At 59.4% G+C, this 21,401-nt stretch overlaps 1 protein-coding gene across 1 annotated transcript; it reads right to left on the bottom strand.

The window, feature by feature from the left end:
* Nucleotides 1-10,486: 10,486 nt before the first annotated feature.
* PHF24 (PHD finger protein 24) lies at nucleotides 10,487-20,661 on the bottom strand. Its single transcript, XM_061376537.1, has 8 exons — nucleotides 20,267-20,661; nucleotides 14,209-14,578; nucleotides 12,804-12,989; nucleotides 12,339-12,417; nucleotides 12,046-12,248; nucleotides 11,342-11,508; nucleotides 11,123-11,224; nucleotides 10,487-11,046 (listed from the first exon to the last, which is right to left on the bottom strand). The coding sequence occupies exons 2-8, from the start codon at nucleotides 14,572-14,574 to the stop codon at nucleotides 10,950-10,952; spliced, it is 1,200 nt and encodes a 399-aa protein (XP_061232521.1). The 5' UTR covers nucleotides 14,575-14,578; nucleotides 20,267-20,661; the 3' UTR covers nucleotides 10,487-10,949.
* Nucleotides 20,662-21,401: the final 740 nt, after the last annotated feature.

Raw genomic sequence — 21,401 nt, 5'->3', positions numbered from 1 at the left:
GGGCTCCAGAGAGGCCAGATCCCTGGGGATGTGAAGGAAGCCCTGCACAGCTGACCACTTGTGGGGCTACGTTTGGAGCATTGGGGTTCTAATTCCATGTTACCCACGGTGAGGATTGCAGTGCAGGTTCAGCCTGGCACACAGTGCCTAGAGCTGCTGCAAGGCACCAAGATAAAGCTGGTTGTGGTTGTCTCTGACAGGACAAGCGCAAAGCAAATATATCCTGTTCGGGGATGGGGTGGATTAAGGTGAAAATGAGACTTTGCAACCCCCACGCTCCAATTTGCTGGAAGACAGCAAGCAAAGAGGGAAAAGTCACAGTGCTGCATAATTAGGGAGCAAATGAGGAGAGCTGCATGAGAAGGGGTTGAAAGAATTAACGCTTGAGAAAATACAGCCCTCAAATAATTCCCTGTTCTTCTTAAACCTTCACTGGGGGCAGCAGCACTGAACGTGCAGCCCCAAGCAGGGTGGAAAGTGGGAGGGAGGCGGGAAGGAGGAATTATTGCTGCTGGAGGGGAACAAAACCACAGAGAAGTCAATGTTCTGGGGTATGGAGAGGGGCTGAGCTGCACCATGGGCCTGGGGTTGCTGTTGCATGTAGGGCATGTTCTCTTTGGCAAACCACTGGCTTTATAAAGTGTGGATCAGGCTGGAGTGCTGTTGAATGACCTGTGTTCATGAAGGAGGAGAAAGTCTGGGCAGATCCAAATCCCTGTGTCTGATCTCAATATCTAGGGAAGGTTGGGTAAAAATAAGGATATTCAAAGTCAAAATGGAAGAGCAGCCATTTGAGGGTAGGTAGGGATGTGGCACAGGCTTTGGGATTTGGATGCTGTTGCTTTTGCTTCCTTGAGGCATGTGCACCTCGAGATCCAGTGCCTGTGTCCTCGGGTTATGCCAGTGTGTACAGCAGTCCTGCTGTAAGAAACTCTCCCTGCCCAACACAGATGTTGACATGTGTCTGTGCCAGTGATTAGAGGGAGAGCTGAGCTTGGTGCCTGGCCTGCAGGTCCTGGGGTTCCAGCAGGTCAGGTACAACTGCAAGTCCTGGAATACCTGCAGGTTCATCAGCACTTCTATAGTAGGAGATGTAGAATAGGATGAGGGACATGACAGCTGACCATCCTGGAGGCCAGGACCTGTCCTCCAGGTTTGGAAAGGGGCCCTAGCCAGGGCGTAATGCCACACTCAGTGCTGCACACACGTGTTGGCTGTCGTCACTGCACCAGAGCTTGATGCTGCTGTGAGGCTGTCGGGTGAGGAGGCAGGGGGTGGAGATGGGATGTTTTTCTCCAGCACCTCATGAGACTTAAAAAAGTATTCTAGGAAAAGAAATGAGCTGAACCTGCTCCATCTCCCTGCTTCGTGTGGTGGCTTGTGCCACGTGGTTAGGTAAGGACATGCTGGCAGAGCGGGCAGAGGCATTGCTCTGCCCTGCTGCTGCCTGGCCCTGTGCTGAACCCCAGAATGGGGTCTGTGGAGCCAGACGTATGCACGTGCTTGTGGGCACATGTTGCATGTACCTGGGGTTGCATGCAGGCGTGTGCTGCGAACCGCTGTGCCCCAAGGATGTTTGTTGGGTGACACCACCAGGCTGGACCTTCCACTTTGGAAATGGAGGTTCTGTCCATGTACATCCCATGTGGATGTATTCCTGGGCTTTCATATATTACATGCTATGCACATACATGTCCCCCATGCTACGTGTGTGCCATGCCTTGCACAGCTTCTGCCAGGTCTTGCTCAAGGTTTAGAGGATTGAGTGGTGTCTGTCTGTGCTGAGGGGTATTTGCTGCAACATCATTCCCTGTAGAAGGGTGTCATCTGGGCCACGGGGGCAAACATGACTGGGAGGGCTTATGTGTGTGCTAAAGGGGCATATATCACATGTGAGATTCTCTGGATTTGAGACCAAAAAGTGGCTTCATCCCCCAGGGAGCACTGATAACCCCACCCCACCATGAAGGTCCATTGTTCCATCCAGGGTTCCCTGCCGGCAGAGCTGGGGTTTACAATGGAGGGACAGCAGATCCCGTTTGGATTGTGGAGCGGGTGTTGTCTGGGGAGGGACGGGGGGGGGGATTCCTTGGAGGGCGTAGGGATGCGCGCACGTGTCTGCCACACAAGTCTCCCCGGCTCGTATGTTTGCATGTATGGGCAAAGCTTCCGGAGGAGAGGGTGAATGAATGAAGCAATTCACTATTTTTCAGCGCTGGCTCTGGAGAGGCTTTTCCTTTAGAGGCAGGCAGGCGTGTCGTGTGTGCGCTGGAGCAGCGTGGGCTCCTGCCTGCGTATGAGCGTGGGCTCCTGCCTGCGTGTGCAGGTGGGTGTCAAGGGGGCTTCGGGAGATATTTGCCACGTCAGGGAATTCACTGCAGCCCCCGCCGCACTCCATGCCTCGGCGGCTTGGCGCAGCGTTGTGTAACTTCCGATGCCCTCACCGGATCTCCTTCCCCGGCAGAAGGGGATGCGCCGCTGCCCTCCCGTCCTTGCTGCTGGAGAGACATCCCCCGCAGCTAAACTGAGTGTGAGGGCAGCCCTAATGTCCCCTCCCTGAGGATGACAGACAGGCAGAGGGACTGGCTGCAGGAAAAAGCCTTTAACCAAACCCCAGATGAAGCATTTTCCTGGGTTTCACAAATTTATGCCCCTCAAACCAGTGTTTGCTTTGGAAGAGGTGAGGAGTTTGTGGTCTCAGCCCACAGGGGACATCCGTGTGGTGCTGTGGCTCTCCCTGGATAACACGAGCTGCGAGACCTGGGCTGAGACCCAGCAACCTGTCTCATGCAGTGGCAAGAGGAGGAGGTGAGGCTGCAGGGTGCATCGTGCCCAGCACACACAGCCCATTGGAAGTATCCAGGGGACACAGGGCAGTTTTGCTGCTCCAGGAGGTGAAGGGATGGCCATGACAAGGGGGGATGTGCCTGACATTTTTGTCTCTGCACTAGCAGCCGCGTTGCTATGCTGGTAATGCTGTTTCTATGTCAGTATGGCTGTTTCCATGCTGGTACTGCTGTTGCCAGGCTACACTGAGGGTGTTGGAAAAGGATGTCAGGTTGCTTTGAGGATGAGAAGGAGGGAGATAAAGCTGGGATATGCTCTGCATCCCACCTCACTGCCAGCCCAAGGAGCTGCTGGGCACAGGCCAGCTCAGAGGGGACTGAGTGGTGGCAGAGATGTCATTGCCTGGGGGAGCTGGTGTAATGGGTGGAGGTCCGCAAGGCTGGGTGCTGGAAGGTCACTGGCCTTCCAGAGCTGCCCTGTCATTACTCAGTGCTCCAGAGGCATTGCTTGGTGTTCAGGATGACCTGACAGCAGCCTGGTATGTCTATGGTGATGTTTTAGCAACAGGATTTATAAAGTCATCTCATAAAGAAGGCAGGATTATTTGTCAAGCCCACATGGGCACATGGGCATGAAATCATACAATCACAGAATCATAGAATGGTTTGGGTTGGAAAAGACCTTAAGATCATCTAGCTCGAACACCATGCTGGGTTATAGTCCTGCTCTCACAGCCTGTAGATGTTCGATTAATGGGGCTCATTCCCACTCCCTGACCCTAACGTTTCAATTCTGCACTGTTGAAGTGAGAGAGAGACCCTTGTGACACTCCTGGCTGCAACTGTTTGGGGCCTTCTGGGTTAGAAATGGTGCTCCCCTTGCAAACAACCTCGTAGGCTGGGAGGTCTGGAGGGCATGCAGGTTCCTCAGCTCCATTCCCCACTCCCCATTCATAAGGGAGCCTTTGCTGGGTTAGGATGTTTGTGCACCAGTTATGCTGCAAATATCTTTGCAGAGTGGGGAGAGGAGTTGCAACCTGAGGGCCATGAGACAGGGTTAGGCCACTTGAAGTGTCAGCAGGAGCTGTGGTTCCATATGCTTGACTTCATAGAACCACTGGGTTGCAGAATGGTTTGGGTTGGAAGGGACCTTAAGATCAATCAGTTCCAACCCCCTGCCACGGGCCGGGACACCTTCCACTAGAGCAGGTTGCTCCAAGCCCTGTCTAACCTGGCCTTGAACACTGCCAGGGATGGAGCAGCCACAGCTTCTCTGGACAACCTGTGCCAGGGCCTCACCACCCTCATGGGAAAGAAATTCTTCATAATATGTAATGTAAATCTCCCCTCTTTCACCTTAAATCAGTTCATCCTTGTCCTGTCACTACATGCCCTTGTAAAGAGACTTGCTGTTCTCCATCCTGCTACAAGCCCCTAAAGCACAGGGTAACCCTGGAAATTGGTACCTGTTAGCTATAAGAATAGCTTGGCATAGCAGCATCCCTTTCTTCCTGGGAGAAGGGATTGGTCCCAGAGGATGCTGATCCCCTGTTTCGCAGCATCTTCTCCCCCTACCTTTACGATGGGGGAGCTGCTGACTGCTCTGCGGCTCCCATGGCTGGTCTCCGAGCCAGCGCCTGGCTGTGGGGTTGCGGCCAGAGTAGGACACCCCCTTATCTGGGAGCATTTTATCCCCAAAAGCGAGCCGGGAGCTCCCGAACCTCAGCTCTTGAGCTGTTTGTTCCCAGCGCAGCCCGGGTACTCGGTGTCCCTCCAGCCGAGAGGGGGAGCGCTGCCAGAGCATCCCACCATCCTCCACCTTCCCTCCTCCCATTTCTTTCCAGCCCCCCTCTCCCTCCGCCCCCGTGTTCCAGCCTAAATAATTCCTCCTCTGCCTGTCGGTGTGCAGACTGCTCTCCTGTCCTTCCCTTAGTCATCGCTCTGTCGAGCGAGACAGATACTGTTGCGTGCGGCTCTTCGTGGATCAGTCATTGCAGCCCCCGGATCGCTTCGCTGCGGGTCGCAGGGTGCACGGTGCCGAACACGAGGTGCCTCCCCCTTCACTACCCACATCCTCGCTGCCAGAGCACCTGCGTGGGGAGCGAGTGGCCCCTGTGATGCTGCATGGGTTGGCAGGTGACACAGACGGGGCTACACGTCCCTGGCTGGCTGTGGGATGCGTGCCAGCACAGCACCAGCTTTCTAGGGTGGCTCGGATCCAAATCCCTGCTTTCCAGGTATCATGGCTGCCTTCCTCATTCCCTGGGCAGCCAGGGTACGCCTCGTCCCCGCTGTGCTCCCACGTTAGTTCTAGACTGATGCCTTGTCACCAGTGTGCTGACATGGGAAATTCGGGGTAGAGGGGACTGTGTGTGCTGGCTTTGGGGTCTGGGGGTGCATCCCAGATGGAGAGAGTGCATCCCAGGTGAAATAAGGCAGGAAAGGATTCTGGGGCATGCAGGGACATGCATGACACTGTACAGTCACCTAGAGAGACCGTCGGCATCTGCTCCCACAGCAGCCGTGGGGCTTAGATCTGCGCAGCCAGACTGGGAAGGCAGGTTCTTCATTTCACTGTACCCCAAACCATTTCACTCCCTGCCTTATGTGACAGCCGCACCAGGCCTGGCGCTCGGTACCAGCTGCTTAGGAGCCACCGGGGTGCTGTGGAGACGGGAACAGCGAGACACGGGAGCTCAGCGGTGGGGCCACCATCCCCGGTGCCACCTCCCGGTCCCTCCGTAAGGCAACAGCCACAGGGAGGTGCGGAGGGAGGCACTCGGGTCTTGCGGTGTTAACGCGTTGCTCCCGCATGGCCTCGCACGGAGGCAGGAGAGGACCAGGACACGGATCCTGCGTGGGCTCCCAGCGTGAGTCACAGCCAAGCTGCCGCGGGGAGCAGGATGCGCACCGTGCCCGGCACCACCACGCCGTGTCCCCCGCCTCTGCAGCCCTGGCACCACGCAGGCTCCCCGCGGCCCCAGCTGTGCCGCGGGAGGGAAGCGGGAGCAGAGAACAGGAGGCGGTGTCTGGCAGCCCCGCGCGGTGTCGCACAGCGTGTGCCGTGCACAGCCCCTGCGTGGGTTCCTGTGGATGGCCCCGGCCAGCAGCATCCTCCCGGGGCAGGAGCACAGCGCGTCCATGGCGGGGTGCCCGTGGGGCTGTGTCCTGCGGGGGCAGACCGCCCTGCAGCTCCAGGCGGTGTGCGAGGGGAGGTGATGGGGTGGTGGTGGTGGGGAACACCGTTTCTCTGCTCTGGTTCCTTATGTTTCACTCCGGGCTGCACTGTGGAGCCAGGCAGCATGGGACTGGTCCCAGGAGGTGGTGGGCGTCGCTGTCCCTATCCCTGTCACCATGCCCAGTGTCTGGCTGCATTTCATAGAACCATAGAACGGTTTGGGGTTGGAAGGGACCTTTAAAGCTCATCCAGCTTCAGCCCCTTGCCACGGGCACATAATAACGGAGGAGGAGGATTCTATGGGGCAGAGACTGGAGTCAAAGCTGAGTGGTGGGGCAGGAGGAGAAGGGGGTCACGAACCACCCTGCAGCATGATTTATTGGGACTGAAATGAGTCTCTGCATCCCTCCTTGCGTGCTGCGATGTGTTTGGGACCCGTGCGTGAGGATGGCGGCACTGCCCATGTGGTGGTGTCGGGACGGTGCAGGATGTCCCGGTGCCCCGGTGCTCTTGTCCCCCTGCCCGTGCCGGTCCCGCGGTGCCACCGCCAGCTCCTCTCGCGGTGCAGTGGCGACCTCCGGTGGCCACGTTTCTGCTGGGGAAAGGGGGAGTGTGTGTGTGTCACACTGCAGCCCCTCGCACCCCTCCCCAGCCCTGCAGCCCGCGCGGAGCCTCCCCAAAGGGCTTTGGTCCCTCCATTGGTCCCTCGCTTGGGGTTGGGGGTCCTTGTTGGGTGCCCAACCTCCTCGTCCCAGTTCTGTGCCCCAAATTCCCTTCCCTCCTTGCCCTGCTCACATCGGGGGATGTTGCTATAGCGGGGGGACACTTATCGCTGCTCTGCGTGGTCATTCCTGCTGTGGCCGGGGAGGGGAAGCATGGTTAGTGCCACCAGGGTGGCAGTGGCTCCATGGGCTGTGGCTGCTGCTGTCTTTGTCACAGGTGGACCAGAGAACCCTCATCTCCTGTTTGTGATCCGTGGGTGCTCTTGTGGCAGTGGTGGGATGGGGCTCTGACATGTCCCAGCGATGGCCAGGTGCCACAGATCATGGTGACAGTGTCTCAGCCCTCTCTCAGTACAGCTGCCCGCACATGTCCCCAGCATTCATAGGATCATGATTTGGGTTTGGGTTGGAAGGGACCTTAAAGCTCACCCAGTTCTAAACCCCTGCCATGGGCAGGGATACCTTCCACTGGAGCAGGTTGCTCCAAGTCACTCCCCTTGGCCTGTCACTACGTGCCCTTGTAAAGAGCTCCTCTCCAGGTTTCTTGTCATACTGTTCAGGCACTGGAGCTGCTCTAAGATCTTCCCGGGGTCTCTCAGCCTGGCTCCAGAGCAGAGCTGCTTCAGCCCTCGGAGCATCTCCATGGCCTCCTCCGAACTGGCTCCAACAGCTCCAGATGCCTCTTGTGTTGGAGGCCCCAAAGCTGAATACAGCACTCCAGATCTGGAGAGCACCGGTTCTGGTGTGGGGCACGCTTTGGTCACCTCCCCTCTGGGACACACCAGACCTGGTGGCCAAGTGCAGGGGAACCCCGGGGACAAGCCGAGGTGCCCGTGCTCGGAGGAGTGCGGTACCCTGCGCTCTGTGGTGCGGTCCAAGCACCCATCTTCCCCACCGCCGCGGTGTTTGGGTGGGATGCCAGCCCTGTGCAGTGACCGCGCACCCCAGCAGAGGGTGCAGCCTCCCCGTAAAGCGGGACAGCGCTACCCGCGGACCACAGCCTCGGGAGGAGGGATGCTGGGATGCAGGTCTGGGGCTCGGGACCCCGTTTTCCCCGCGGAGCAGCCCCACGAGAGCACAGCACCCACTGCATGGTGACGGTTGGTGGGACAGCAGACGGGTGGGCTGCACAGGCACCATCGCTAAAGCGTGAATGTGCTGCTCTGGGATTGCCTTCGTTGTGGGGTCAGTGGGGAGATTGTGCCGGGCAGCCGGTTCCTGCCCCAGCCTTAGATCCTATAGGAATATCCTGATTCTTTGGAGTGCGACCTATGGGGCTTTTGGAGGGAAGGGTTTGCAGTGGTGCTCAGAGAAGGTCTGCATCAGCACCTAGCACTGGCATTTGTGTGGGTGGTTCATGGAGAGGTTTGCACCGACATTTGAGTGGGTGGTTCATGGAGAGGTTTGAACCATCATTTGTGGGGATTCGTGCAGGGGTTTGCACCAGTGTTTAGTGAGAGGATTGCATGAGGATTCAGGGTCAGATTTACAGCAGCATTCAGGTTTGCACTGACATGCAGGGGAAGGTTGCACCAGCAGTCGGGAGGGTGGTCAGGCCACGGGGTTTTTTTGGGGCTGGGTCTGTGAGATCACCTCCAGTGGAGCAGGTGACAGCTAAGAGATGCTGGGGGCACCACCTTGCCCATTCCATCACCATGTCCTCCTGTGTCTGCCCAGGTCAGCTGGGAATGGTAAAGCTGCTGGTGCCTTGTCCCCAGTGTGCAGAGTGTGACTGGATGAGGGTTGAGATGGGTTCTGCCCTCCCAGCTTGGATCCTGTGTGGTGATCAGAGGGTGGTTTTGGGGTGCTGTCAGTGGGCACCTCACCCCCAGGGTCCCCAGGACCTGTGCTCTAGCTCCAGCACAGGAGCAGTAGCACAGAACTTACCACCATCTCGCCAGGTGAGGGTACCCCCCATGGGCAGAGCCCGTGGCATTGCCACCTGGAGCATCCTGTCCTCAGGCACACAAACCGCACCAGCTCCTTCTTTCTCCATGTGCCCATTGTCTTCCTCAAGGAGATGGATGCACCTCCAAGGAGCTTTCATGGCTAATCCAGGGACTGCAGTGCTCACTGGATGTTGTCTGGGGGCCAGCTGGGCACCACTGCTGTGGTCTGGATGCAATGACGGCCCACTGCAGCCATGGGGATGGAGTGAAATATACAAGTCCAGCTTTTAGCAGCAAGCTCTGTGTCCTCACAGACCCTATGGATGCTGCCAGGGTCTCCCTGGATCCAGTTCTCAAGATGTGTCCTTCCAACCTTCAGCATGGGCACTGTGCAGTGAAACATCCCCCATGGCAGGCGAGCCCCCTTTGCAGCAGCCTGGTTCCCACAAACCACCAGCAACAGCCACAGCTTTCCCTGCCTGGGAGCTCCATGGATGCACCTAGCACTGGAGGAGCCTCCAGCCATGGGGACTGCTTTCCAAACACCTCCTCCTGAGACCCTTGGTGCCTCCATGGGGTTATTTGGGGGTTGCCAGCACCACTTCAAACAGTCTATTCCCAGCATCCAACTGGTGCCCAGTGCTCCAGTGCCTCTGTGGGCAAGGATGGGTACTGCAGGGGCTGGGGCCCTTGTGGTGTCAGCCAGGCACTCTCCCTACTGCCTGCTGTCCAGGTGTGACATAGGGCACCCCAAGTTTGCAATGAGGGTGCACCCTGGCTTCCCTCCATTGCTTCCATGCAACACTTAAGGGGACACAAGGCGCAGATGGGACAGGGGCCCGAGGCTGGGTCAGGGTGTTGAACAGAACACGTGGGGTGCCCAGAGAGTGCCCATAAGTGTACGGTGCTGAGGCTGGTTGGACACAGCTGTTTAATGGATGCTTCTCAAGTACAGAGCTGGGGTTGCGACACACGCAGCCACAGCCGCCTCTTCGCCATGGCCATGGCTCTTATCCCCATCTTGGACCTAACATCCGAAATATCCCCATTGACCTGGCACGCCAGGGCGGTAAAGGAAGGTGTCACGGCACTGGCGTGCCTCCCGGTCTTGTAGCGGAGAGAGTCCCTGGGAGAAGGGGACCTGTGCCCTGGCGAGGGAAGGGGGGGCCGAGCGGGACAGAGCCCCCATCGCATCGGGGTGGAGGTGAGGGGGGAGTGAGCAGGCTGCTGAAGGTGCACCCCTGGTCTGTGCATGCCTTGGGGCACCCTGGGTTGGGGGGGACAGGTTGAGGGCACTGCAGGGAAGGGGTCTGAGGGGCCAGGAGACAGCGTATGGGGCTGCCGTGGGGCCTGGGCATGCGTGGGGTGAGGTTTGCAGGGTCCCTGCTTGTTCTCCTGTGGGGTGAGAGCATCCATCCACCTTCCTGGGACATTGGGTATCAACCCTGCATGGTGAGTGCTTCTCACCCCCAGCGGCTCTGGGCTCTGTCTCTTCCTCCTCCTCCTCACCCCAAGCACTGATGCCCCAGTGAGGCGGGGATGCCGCTTGCCATGCTGGAAGGGAGTAGGAGCAAATGGGGGACTGGAATGCTGAGCAGAGGGGAGAGCATCCCGTAGGACCAGGGAGACAGGAGAGGATGAGTGATGCAGGTGAGCATTCCTGCACATCCTTGCTCTCCCACCCCCTGGTGCTTTCTGTTCCCAGTGACTCTTCCCATACCCTTCATGTTGGCGTGAAATGGTTGGTCCCCAGACTCGAGACTCAGCCATGAGCTGTGGGTGCAAGGATGGACTTACTGTGCTCCAGCACGCACTGGAGCCACGCAGGGAGAAGCCAAGTGAGGGTCAGCACCAAGGATTCACAATGGCCATGAGCTGAGCCAGTGCTTGCCGCAGACCCGTGGGTGCAGAGGTTCACCCGCACTGCCCCACAGCGCTGGGGACGCGTGGAGGCTCTGCTCTCACCCCAAACCTACCCAGACTTGGCCACAGGAACAAAGCAAACTCCACTTCTTCATGGGGACCTGTTAGCTGCAGGGCTGGGGGGTGACCGGGTGCTGTGGGGCTGGGGGTCATGGGGACAACAGCTCCCTGTGCCCCATGGCATCCCCGCGGTGGGCTGCGGGGAGACCATGGGACCACACCCTCCCCCTCCCCACCAATCAGAGATCCCCAAAACCGCGCCCCTCTCCCTCAGCCAATCAGAGCCCGGCACCCATCCTCTTCACAGCCAATCGAAAGCGGAGGCAGGTGGAGAAGGCGGCTCGGCCGCATCCTCGCCAGCCAATCACCGCTCAGCTCCGCCCTCAGGGGAGGGCAGGGCGGGGTGGTGGTGGCGGGAGAGGCCAAGGTGGCGCCGAGGGGGGGGGTTGGTTTACGCGGGGGGCAGGAGGTGCAGGGCGGCGCTGTTGGGGCGGGCGGCCAGCACGAAGGCGACGTTGTCCCGCAGGAAGCCGGGCCAGTCCACGGGCCTGCGGGCACACACGGGGTCACTGCGGCTGCCCCACGGTGGGGGCATCCCCCCCATCGCCACCATCCCCGGCTCACCTGGGCTCCTCCTGCTCCAACGCACGCGGGGTCTTCTCCAGGCTCCTGCTGCTGCTGCTGCTGGCGGGGCTGCTCTCCGATATGGGCCCCACGTGGCTGATGCTGTGGGGAAGGGGGGGTCTATGGGAATGGGGCACCCGTTTGTGTGCCCAGCACCTCTAAGGGGTGATGGGTTGTGGTGGAGCCCCGGCTCGCTCCAGTGCGGGGGTATCCCCATACCTGACGTTGCAGGATGGTGTCTCCTTGTGGTGCTTGCGGAACCAGGAGTGCCGGGCACGGCGGCACTCGGCCTCCCCTATGAAGCCGTCGTTGTCCTGGTCCAGCGCCAGGAAGGCTGCTCGCACGCGCTCCCGCTCCTTGGCCGTCAGCAGCCGCAGCAGTGCGTTCTGGGGGACACAGAAGGGAATGGGGAGCATGGATGTCATGGGCATGGGTGCTGGACTTGGGTATCATGGCACAGGCGCTGGCTGTGGAAGCTGGACTTGGGTATCATGGTTGTAGGAGCTGTCCTTGGGTGTGATGGCCATGGGAGTTAGCCCTGGGTGTCATGGCAATGGGACCTGGCCATGGGTGCTGGCTGTGGGAGCTAGCCTTAGGTGTTATGGGATGCTGGCCATGGGTACCATGGCAGGGGGTGTTGGCCATAGGAGCTGACCTTGCGTGCCATGGGCATGGGTGCTGGCCATGGGAGCCAGTCCCAGGTACTGGGGCCATGGGTGCTGGCCATAGGAACTGGACTTGGGTGTTCCAGCCATGGACGCCATGGCCATGGGAGCCAGTCTCAGGTTCTGTGGCCATGGGTGCTGGCCGTAGAAACTGACCTTGGGTGCCATGTGCATGAGTTTTGGCCTTGGGGGCTGGCCTTGGGTATCATGGTAATGGGTGCAGCCCACTGGAGCTGGCCCCTGGCCCCACAGCCGTACCTGTGGCCGTAGTTTCTGCAGCAGCTGGATGGACTCATGGGAGAGGAAGTCGTGCCACTCAATGTGCCCCTTCTTGTCAGGGTCCAGGGCAGAGAACTGCAGGGTTGCTTGCTCCTCCTGCGCCTCGGCCATGGGCTGCTCGAACTGCTGCTTGTGCACCAGGTGCTTGTAGTGCAGGAAGTCATCCAGGGACAGGGAGGTCTCTGTGGGGCACACATGGGCTGTGCAGTGCTCGGGATGGGAGGGATGCACCTCCCCATCCGCCTGGGACCTGCTGTTGGTGGAATACACACCTGGAATGATCTTGCACTGCTTCATGGTCTCCATCAGGCTGTACATCTCTTCATCCGTCAGCAGCAGGTTGAGGTTGTCCTGGGGTGTGGGGCAGAGAGGAGCAATGGGGCAAAGGTATGGGATAGGGGGAGCACCTGGCTGTGCTGTGGTACAGGGATCCCTTAAAGGCACGTTGGTGCAGGCACACAGAAGGGCATGGAGCGCTGCGTCACCCAGGGGTGCTGCAGTGGGATGGCTCCGCACCCCTGGCCTTTGTGTGCCCAGCAGCACGTTTGTGGTGCCGTATCCCCACCAAGGTGCTGTGGGGCTGGCTGCAGCAGAGGGGACGTGCCTCCCCATCAGGCCAAAGCAATGGCAAGAGCTGGGGGGCAGCAGGTTCCCCATCACCCTGCACCTGCTCCTCACCCTGTGGAGCACCCACCCCGCAGCACAAGCCCCTGGTACCCCCCACCCCATGCACTCACGCAGTAGTAGCAGCTCCAGCCCGTCTCGGTGTGCGCCGTCTCGGTCACCTCCACGGCGCTGTTGTTCTGCAGGTAGCCCATGCGGCGCAGGCAGCCGTCGTGGTACACCCGGCTGCAGACGCGGCACGGGAAGAGGCTCTCGGCCGTCCACACCTCGCAGATCTCACACATCTCGTCGTTCTGGACCTGGGGGGACATGGGCAAGTGCTCAGAGGGGCAACGGGCACAGGGGGTGGCTTCTCAAGGTAGGGAGTCAAGGTGGGGATGGGTGTTGGATGGGAGGGTGGGATTATGTGGGGCTGGTGTAGGGAACCGGTGGTGGGGTTATAGGGGGCATGGCTGGTTGGGCTAGAGGAGGGTGAATGTGGATCATGAATGGAGGATGGATGGTTGGAGGCACTGTGGGGTTGTTGGCTCTTTGGGGTGCAGCATGGTAGGTGTGGATGGTGGGGCTGTGGGTTGTAGGGTGGCTGTAGTGTTGAAGTGATGATGTGTGGGTTGGGTGGTTGTAGTTGTGGATGGGTTAGCTGTAAGTAGGATGGGCTGGGGTGTAATCTTGTTGGGGTGGGTGGGTAGGGGGGTAGGGTCACGGATGAGGATGGGTGGGCTCTAGGACTGTGGGCATAGGCAGATAAGCTGTTTGGTTGTAGTGGGCTGAGCTGTAAGGGTCTCGGTGTGGATGGATGGCTTGAGTTGTGGGCTGACAAACATAGAATCACAGAATACACTGGGTTGGGAGGGACCTTAAAGCTCATCCGGTTCCAACCCCTGCCATGGGCAGGGACACCTTCCACTAGAGCAGGTTGCTCCAAGCCCCTGTGTCCAACCTGGCCTTGAACACTGCCAGGGATGGGGCAGCCACAGCTTCTCTGGGCACCCTGTGCCAGCGCCTCAGCACCCTCACAGGGAAGAGCTTCTGCCTTAGATCCGATTTAAATCTCCCCTCTGTCAGATCAAAGCCATTCCCCTTGTCCTGTCCCTACAGGCCCTTGCCCAAAGCCCCTCTCCATGTTTCCTGCAGCCCCTTTAGGCACTGGAGCTGCTCTAAGGTCTCCCCTTCAGGAGCCTTCTCTTCTCCAGGCTGCCCCAGCCCAGCTCTCTCAGCCTGGCTCCAGAGCAGAGCTGCTCCAGCCCTCGCAGCATCCCCATGGCCTCTTATGGACTCCCTCAAGCAGGTCCACATCCTTCCTGTGCTGGGGGCCTCCGAGCTGGAGCTGTCTGTGCCCAGCAGTGACCTCTCCTCCCCACCACAGGTTCCCTCCAGCGCACAGTTTCACACTCCCCCCGCATGACGCCTGCAGCAGCCCCACTGATCCCCTCCGTGGGTCTCCGCCGTGCCCGGTGTCCCTGCCGCTGCTCCGTGCGCCCCAGCGCTACCCGCACCCCATCCCCTCGCTTTGCTCACCTGCTCCCGCTGCAGGCTGATGTCGGGGGGTTCATCATCGCACAGCTCCCGCTTGGGCCGGATGAAGGCGGGAGGCGTGAACCTGTTGGCCCGGTCGAACTCCTCCGGCTCCACACCGCGGCCGTCCCGCAGCCGTTCCCAAGCCGCCTTCGCCGCGCTGGTCTCCTCGGGCTGCGAGGGCCCTGCCGACGCCTCGTCCTCTCCCTCCTGCACCGACTGCTCCAGCGTCCCCCGACGGGCGTCCCCTGCCCCTGCGCGCCGCCGCGTCGAGGGCTGCTCCCGCAGCCCGTCCTTAAAGGCTGACACGGCCAAGCTGACCTTCTGCACCTTCTCCACCGTCTGCCGCCTGGACATCAGCACCCCCATGGCTCTGCACGGGGGGAAGGAAGGTGCTCAGAGGTAAGGGTGCTGTGCTGCTGCGCCCCATCCCTGCGCTGTGCCCCTGGCACCGAAACGGGGTACCCCAAGCTTAGGGTAGGGATAAATGGGGGCTGCTTGGTAAGGGGGTGCTGGAGTCATCCGTGGTGGCCATGGGGAGGTGGGCCTGAAGTAGTGTGGGGTTCTGGCTATGGAGGGTCTGGGTGCTGATGGTAGAATTGGGGCAGCAAGCAGGGAGCTGGTCTGGGGCACCCACATCCTGACTCCACATCCTTGCTCTGTAGATTCCACCTTAACAAGGAACACATCCAGGCCCTTTCCACACCAGAGCAGGAATCCTGGAGGGATTTGGACCAGCTGTAACCCTGCCTTTTGTATGCATCTCCTTTCTGCCTTGGAGAAGGCTTTGTCCAGCATACCGAGGGTGAGAGGTGTCCGCCCCACAGCTCTGCCCAGGGCTAGGGCACAGCAGAGCTGGTGCTGGGTCTCACCTTCCTTAAATCTCTTCTTACCCCCAGCCTCTCTTGGGTTTACATGCCCATGTGTACGTGTGTGTGCTGCTGCCTTGATTGCTGGCATCCTGCATCCTTCCAACATCCGTGTGGAGAAGCTGGGCCACGTAGGAGGGCTTTGAGGATCTGGGGCGCATGGGTCCTGAGAAGGGGGTTTGGCCACACGACTTAGGGTAAAACAGGGAGGGCAGCAGCAGCAGCAACAGCAGGTTGGGGTGATCTGAAGCTGTGGAGAAGCAGGATTTGCTCTCCATCAGTGTGGGGCACTGGGGCTGCGCTATGGAAGATGCTGCAGCCAAGAGAGGCATTCCCAGCTGGTGCCCAGGGATCAGGAGGCATCACTCGCTGGGGGCCCATCAGCGCATCCATCTCCTGTGCTGCCAGCCACAGCAGGGGAGTCCCCAGGTATCGGGATAATGAGCAGCAGCGTTCACACTGCGGTGCTGGGGCCCTGCGCAGGGATAATTGCTGCTGCCCCACACCCGCGGTGCTGACGGGCTGGTGCTGGCAGGCGGCTCCGACATGTGATGTGTGTGATTCCCAGCCTGCCCCCTCCGCCGCGGGACCATCTGCGTGCTCGTTCCCACGCGGAGCCGGCTGTGGGACACACATGAAGGCCCTGTCCTGGCGCGCTGGTCCAGGCACACCCGTGGGAAGGGGGTATCGGCACCCATGGGTGCCCTGATAGTACCCGGGCCTTGGCAAAGGTTGGGAGCGGGGAAGAGCTGCAGGCACGTGTCCGAGCCACAGCAACAGCATCCCTGCGGCTGTGCCAGCGGGAGGGAAGACACCGGAGCCTCCTCACCGTGCCACCACCTCATGCCTGGATGGCTCAGGATTCATCAGCCGTGGGCAGCATCAGCGCTGGTGCTGGACAGCGTTTTGGCTCTGCCTTTGAGTCATCGGGCTGGGGGCACTGCAGGGGGATCCATCCCAAAGGGCTGCATTTGCAGCGCTGAGCATTGGCCAGATCCTGACCTTTGGCAGAAGCAGGGTGGAGAGGGCTCAGAGGGGCTGTGCTTATGGAGAAGAGCAAGAAGAGGGGTGTGTGTCCCAGCTCTGGCCACACCAGTCCCCTAAGTAGCTAAACTGGTGATCCTGGTCCCCAGTATGATGGTAGCATCTCCCCACAGTGCTGTGGGGCTCAAGGTGGCACCCTGCAGCATGGCAGGGCAGCCATAGGGTGACTGGAGTATGGACCTGCTGTAATCCCCTTGTAATGAGGTTCCCCTGGTGTTCATGGCATGGTCACCCATGCCCCGTCACTACTGGAAGATCCCAGGCCATCTCCCTGCTTCCTGTCCACTCCCAAGTGTGGTATCACCAGCTGTTGTGTGCCTGGAGCCTGAAGGCATCACTCCTGTCACAGCTTGTGTCTGTTCTCAGTGCTGCAGAGCTGGGCCCTACCTGCACATCTGGGGGCTGAATGGCTTCTGTCTCCAGGCCCTGCTGCTTCTCCACAGTCTCCAATGCTCCTCAGATACCCCCAAACTGGTCTGCGCTCCCCAGGCCCCCCTATTCCCCATGTCCTATCTGACCCCCACACAGATCCTGGCCAGGCTCAAGGTCCTGCCAGGCTTGGGTGGTCGCTCTTTTCCCAGGGTCTCTGGATGTGGGGAGGGGGTTCTGTGGCACCCCATAGGATCCCAGTTAGATGTCTGTATCCTCACACGTTCCTAGGGGACATTCATCTCTGCTGTTGTTTCTGTCCCCTGGCTGGGGACCCTGCTCATCCTGTCCCGAGGTGCCAGGGCAGTGCCCTTGGTGCTGGGTGCCAGCATGGGGGCTATTTTTAGGTCCTCCCCCTGGAGGAGCTAAATCTGTGCACGGGCTGGAGCTGCCTGCAAAGAGCTCTGCCAGCACCAGGGCCTGTCGCAGCGGATGGTGGGCACGTTCCCACCCCCTTCCTGCTCCCTGTATCCTTGCCCCGTCCCCCTGGGCAGAACCCATTCCCCACACTCCTCTGGTGGGGATTTGCTCCTTGGTACTTCATCCCTGCAGCAAAACACTGAATCAGGAGGCACTTTTATCTCCCTAGCACCCATTGACTCATCTTTCCCATCCCCATGCATGGGGAAACTGAGGCTCGGAGGCAAGGCTGGTGCAGCTGGGGTGAGGTTCAGCCTGGTTTAGGTGGGGATGGGGCGCACTGGTGGGACAGGGCTGGTGGCTCTGCAGGAGGAAGCAGCAGGGCAGAGCATCCCGATGCAGAGGCAGCGGTGCTTGCAAAGCCTCCTCTCTATCAACAGGAGCGGGGAGCACCTACGGCTGGTGCTGAGGTTATGGGGTGCAAGGGTGGTGGTGGGTGACGGGCGGGTGACGTGTGGGTGACAGGCAGGTGGGTGTATTGCAGCGCAGCCGGGTGTTGTGGTGGCTGCGAGCGCAGGATGGATGCGGCGAGAGTGCATGTCTGTGTGGGGTGGATGCATTAGTGGCGGATGTGCTATGGGGTGGATGTATTAGGGATGGATATATTAGGGATGGATGTGTTAGGAGTGGGTGTATTAGGGGTGGATGTGTATGGGATAGATGTGTTTTTAGGGTTGGATGTGTTAGGAGTGGATGTGCTACGGGGTCAATGTGTTTTAAGGGGTGGATGCATTAGGGGTGGATGTGCTATGGGGTGGTGGTATCCGGGATGGATGTGTTAGGGGTGGATGGATGTCTGTATTAGGAATGGATGTATTAGGGGTGGATGTGCTATGGGGTGGTGGTATCAGAGATGGATGTGTTAAGGGTGGATGTGTGTGTTAGGGGTGGATGTGTCTGTTAGGGATGAATGTGTTAGGGATGGATGCATTAGGGGTGGATGTGTTAGGGGTGGATGTGTTTGGGGTGGATGTGTATGGATTGGATGTGTATGGAGTGGATGTCTTTTTAAGGTTGGATATTTTTGGGGATGAATTTGTGTGTATGGGGTGGATGTGTGTGTTAGGGGTAGATGTATTATGGTCTGGATGTGTTAGGGGTGGATGTGTGTGTTAGGGGTGGATGTGTTAGGGATGAGTGTGTTAGGGATGGATGCGTTAGGGATGGGTGTGTTAGGGATAGATGCATTAGGGATGGATGTATTAGGGGTGGATGTATTAAGGGTGGATGTGTATGGAGTGGATGTCTTTTTAAGGTTGGATATTTTTAGGGATGGATTTGTGTGTATGGGATGGATGTGTGTGTTAGGAGTAGGTGTGTTATGGTGTGGATGTCTTAGGGGTGGATCTGTTTTTAGGGGTGGATGCACTAGGGGTGGATGTGTGTGTATGGGGTGGATGTGTTAGGGGTGCATGTATTTTTATGGGTCGATGTATTAGGGGTGTGTGTGTGTTAGGGATGGATGCACTAGGAGTGGCTGTGTTAGGGGTAGATTTGTTAGGGATGGATGTGTGTGTTAGGGGTGACATGGTCTCGTGTGAGGCGTCCCTGCCTGTGGCAGGGGTTCGGATCTAGGCGATCTTAAGGTTCTTTCCAATCCTAATCTGACCGTTCTGTTATTCTATGATTCTATGTGTTAGGGGTGGATGTGTGTTGGGTAGATGCATGATGGTGTGGCTGCATTAAGGGTGTATGTGTTAGGGATGGATGTGTTATGGGGTGGGTCTGTTAGGAGTGGATGTGGCTCGGGTGGATGCATGTTTTAGGGAAGGATGCATTAGGGGTGGATGTATTAGGAGTGGATATATTGGGGTGGGCTTGTTAGGGTTGGATGCTTTATATTGTGGATGCCTTAGGGGTGTATGTGTGAGGGATGGATCTGTTATGGGGTAGGTATGTTAGGAGTGGATGTGTGTGCTAGGGATGGATGCGTTAGGTGTGTGTGTTTGGCATGTATGTGTTTGAGGGGTGTGTGTGTTGGGGTGTGTGCGTTGGGGTGTATGTGTTGGGGTGTATGTGCTGCGGGGTGTATGTGCTACGGTGTGGCTGGCAGCACGGGGCGGGTGTTAGGGTCGGTGCGGGGTGAGGGCTGGGGGTGTTGCAGTGGCTGTGGGCACACGCAGTGGGTGCTGGCTTTGGGTGCAGGGGAGTTGCAGAGCAGTGGGTACGAGGTGGTGGCTGAGGCTGTGCGTGGGGTGTGCTCCATGGGTGCAGGCTGTGCTGTTGTGGTGCCTGGTGGTGCCATGGGGAGCTGGGACACAAGCCGTAGTGTCCAGGCTGCTGCCTCCCTGCCTGCCCCACCAGCAAACCAAAGGCCAGTGGGGTGCTTGTGCTGGTGCACACCATGAGCAGGGTGCCAGGAGCAGGACCCCCTCTGTGGCTCCCTGCTAGCAGGGGAGGATGCTCCTGGTCCCCATGCCTTCCTGTAGCCCAGGCCTTCTCCCTGCCCTTGCCAGGCTCCTGCTGTTTCCATCCCATTCCAGTGTTGTGCCTGCAGGAGGGACCTGGGGGCAGAGGGATGGGGTCCCAGTGGGTAGCACACCCTGGGGACCCAGGGTCTGAAGGGCATGGAGCAGGGCTGGGAGGAGCTGGTGTGCCTCTGGCACAGCCCTGCACGCACTGCCAGCACTGCTGCCTGGGGAGAGCGGGGCTGGGCAGCACCAGCAGCAGGCTCTGCTTGGGGGGGGGTCCGTATCGCACCCCACTGAGCTAACTGGGGATGCCCAGAGGGGTTGGGCATCATCCCCTTGTCCCCATCTCCATGGCAGATAGCACTTGCTTGGTGCTGTGGGATGCTGCTGCGAGGTGACCCGGTTGCCATGGGGCAGGGACTCCCTGGATGGTGGTACCCTCCCCTTCCTCTGCAGGGATGGGGGGGGCTGGAGCCCTGTCTGTGCTGTGTCCCCACCCTGGGGACACGGAGCCGGTGCTGCTCTGGCTGCCGCGCCATGGCAGATTTTATAGGTGTGTCACACGCTTCCATCTACCAGAGCGGGGTGAAAATGCCGTGACAGCAGAGTCCCTTCCCCTGCAGCAGACACGGCTCCTGACCAGGTCCCCCTTCTCCTCCTCTCCCTCCCCAGACCCTCTCCCAAACACCCACATGAGGACCCCGATGCTTGGGCAGGACCCTCCCATCCCATCCCTTTCCCTGCTCCCAGTCTCTCCATCCCAGGGAGCCAGCATCCCGGGGGGGGGGGGGGTAGCAAGGGGACCCACCTATGAGTACCATGATGTGCAGTCAGCCCATGCCATGCCCCGGGCAAAGCGCCAACGGCAGCAATAAAAAAGCCACTTACCAGGGTCAGGGTCTGTCTGGGGAGCACGAGCCCTAGAGAGCAGTCCACACGATGTCCATCACCGCTGCCTCTGGCCACGACCACCCTGTCTCCACCTGCAGATGCTCACCGCATCCCGTGCCCAGCGTGCAGCTCCCTGCTGGGGGATGGAGCAGGGATGTCTGGTACCCGGAGAGCCAGAGCCCTGCACTTGCTGCTGGAGGATGCAGGAGACAGCGAGATGCTGTGAGCGGATGCCTGTGTCTAGCGCACACTCACACACACACACACACACACACACACTCACACGCACACGGAGGAAGCAGGGAGCTTGTGACTGGGGCTGAGCAGATGCAGCCTGGTTTGCTGTCCCTGTACCAATTGCTGCCTGAGCTGTGTTAAACAGCTCTATGAGACACGAAGCATGGTTTTTTTTTCCACCCGGGCTGACGTTGGCTGGGAGATACCAATAAAAGCATTCCCTGCATCCCCTCTGGCCCCGGGGGGATGAACCGCCTTTCCTCGAAGCAACCTGAAGGGATACAGAGATGGGGATGCATCAGTGGAGGAGCAAAGGTGCCCCCTGCACACCCATGGGGTCCTCCCTGGACCCCATGGGCTATGTAAAGCCGCTGCTTTAACCTGATGGCTGCTGGTCAGTGCTGCAGGCGGGCTGTCCTTGCCGTGCCATGGTGCAGCGGGGACGTGGGGACTCCTGGCTACGTGCAGCCCTGCGTTCCCAGTGCAATGCAGCATCAGGGGGTTCAGTTCTACTGGTCCCCAGGACCGGGTATCACCTGTATGGGCGCACTGCAGGGCTGGGGGCTCGCTGGGTGCAAGGGAGGTGATGGGGCAGAGGGAGGATGCTGGGCTGGAGAAGGCACTAATGCAGCGCTTCTGAAGGTGGGATACCTGCCCAGTGTGCACCTCCAGCTGCCCCACACTGACCTGGTGGAAATGGTCACCTGGACCCCCAACACCCTCGTGGGATGGGGTACCCCTGGCTGAGGGGCTGTGCTTTCCCTTCAGGAGCTGCTGGCTGTACCTGAGGATGATTTAGGGTGCAAAAACCTTTCAGTCCCTCTAGGAACAGTGTCCAGGCAGGCCCGGGATTAGCACTGAAGGCTACAGCAGAGGGGCCTGGGCAGTGCCCACC

The sequence above is a fragment of the Neopsephotus bourkii genome, unplaced genomic scaffold (assembly GCF_033783945.1).
Source record: "Neopsephotus bourkii isolate Nb327-2 ecotype Australia unplaced genomic scaffold, CSIRO-AGI_Nbou_v1 NB_1721, whole genome shotgun sequence".
Classification (NCBI taxonomy): Eukaryota; Metazoa; Chordata; class Aves; order Psittaciformes; family Psittacidae; genus Neopsephotus; species Neopsephotus bourkii.
The sequence above is the reverse complement of the archived record's forward strand: the minus strand, read 5'-3'. Positions and strand labels throughout refer to the sequence as shown.

Bases quoted from the DNA above. Each gene is read 5' to 3' on its own strand.
- PHF24 (XM_061376537.1), bottom strand. From the start codon at position 14,574: ATGGGGGTGCTGATGTCCAGGCGGCAGACGGTGGAGAAGGTGCAGAAG. The intron at 12,418-12,803 runs GTGAGTGCATGG...CCCACACCCCAG, and splicing joins GCTGGAGCTGCTACTACTGC to GACAACCTCAACCTGCTGCT. The intron at 12,249-12,338 runs GTGTGTATTCCA...TGTGCCCCACAG, and splicing joins GCAGTGCAAGATCATTCCAG to AGACCTCCCTGTCCCTGGAT.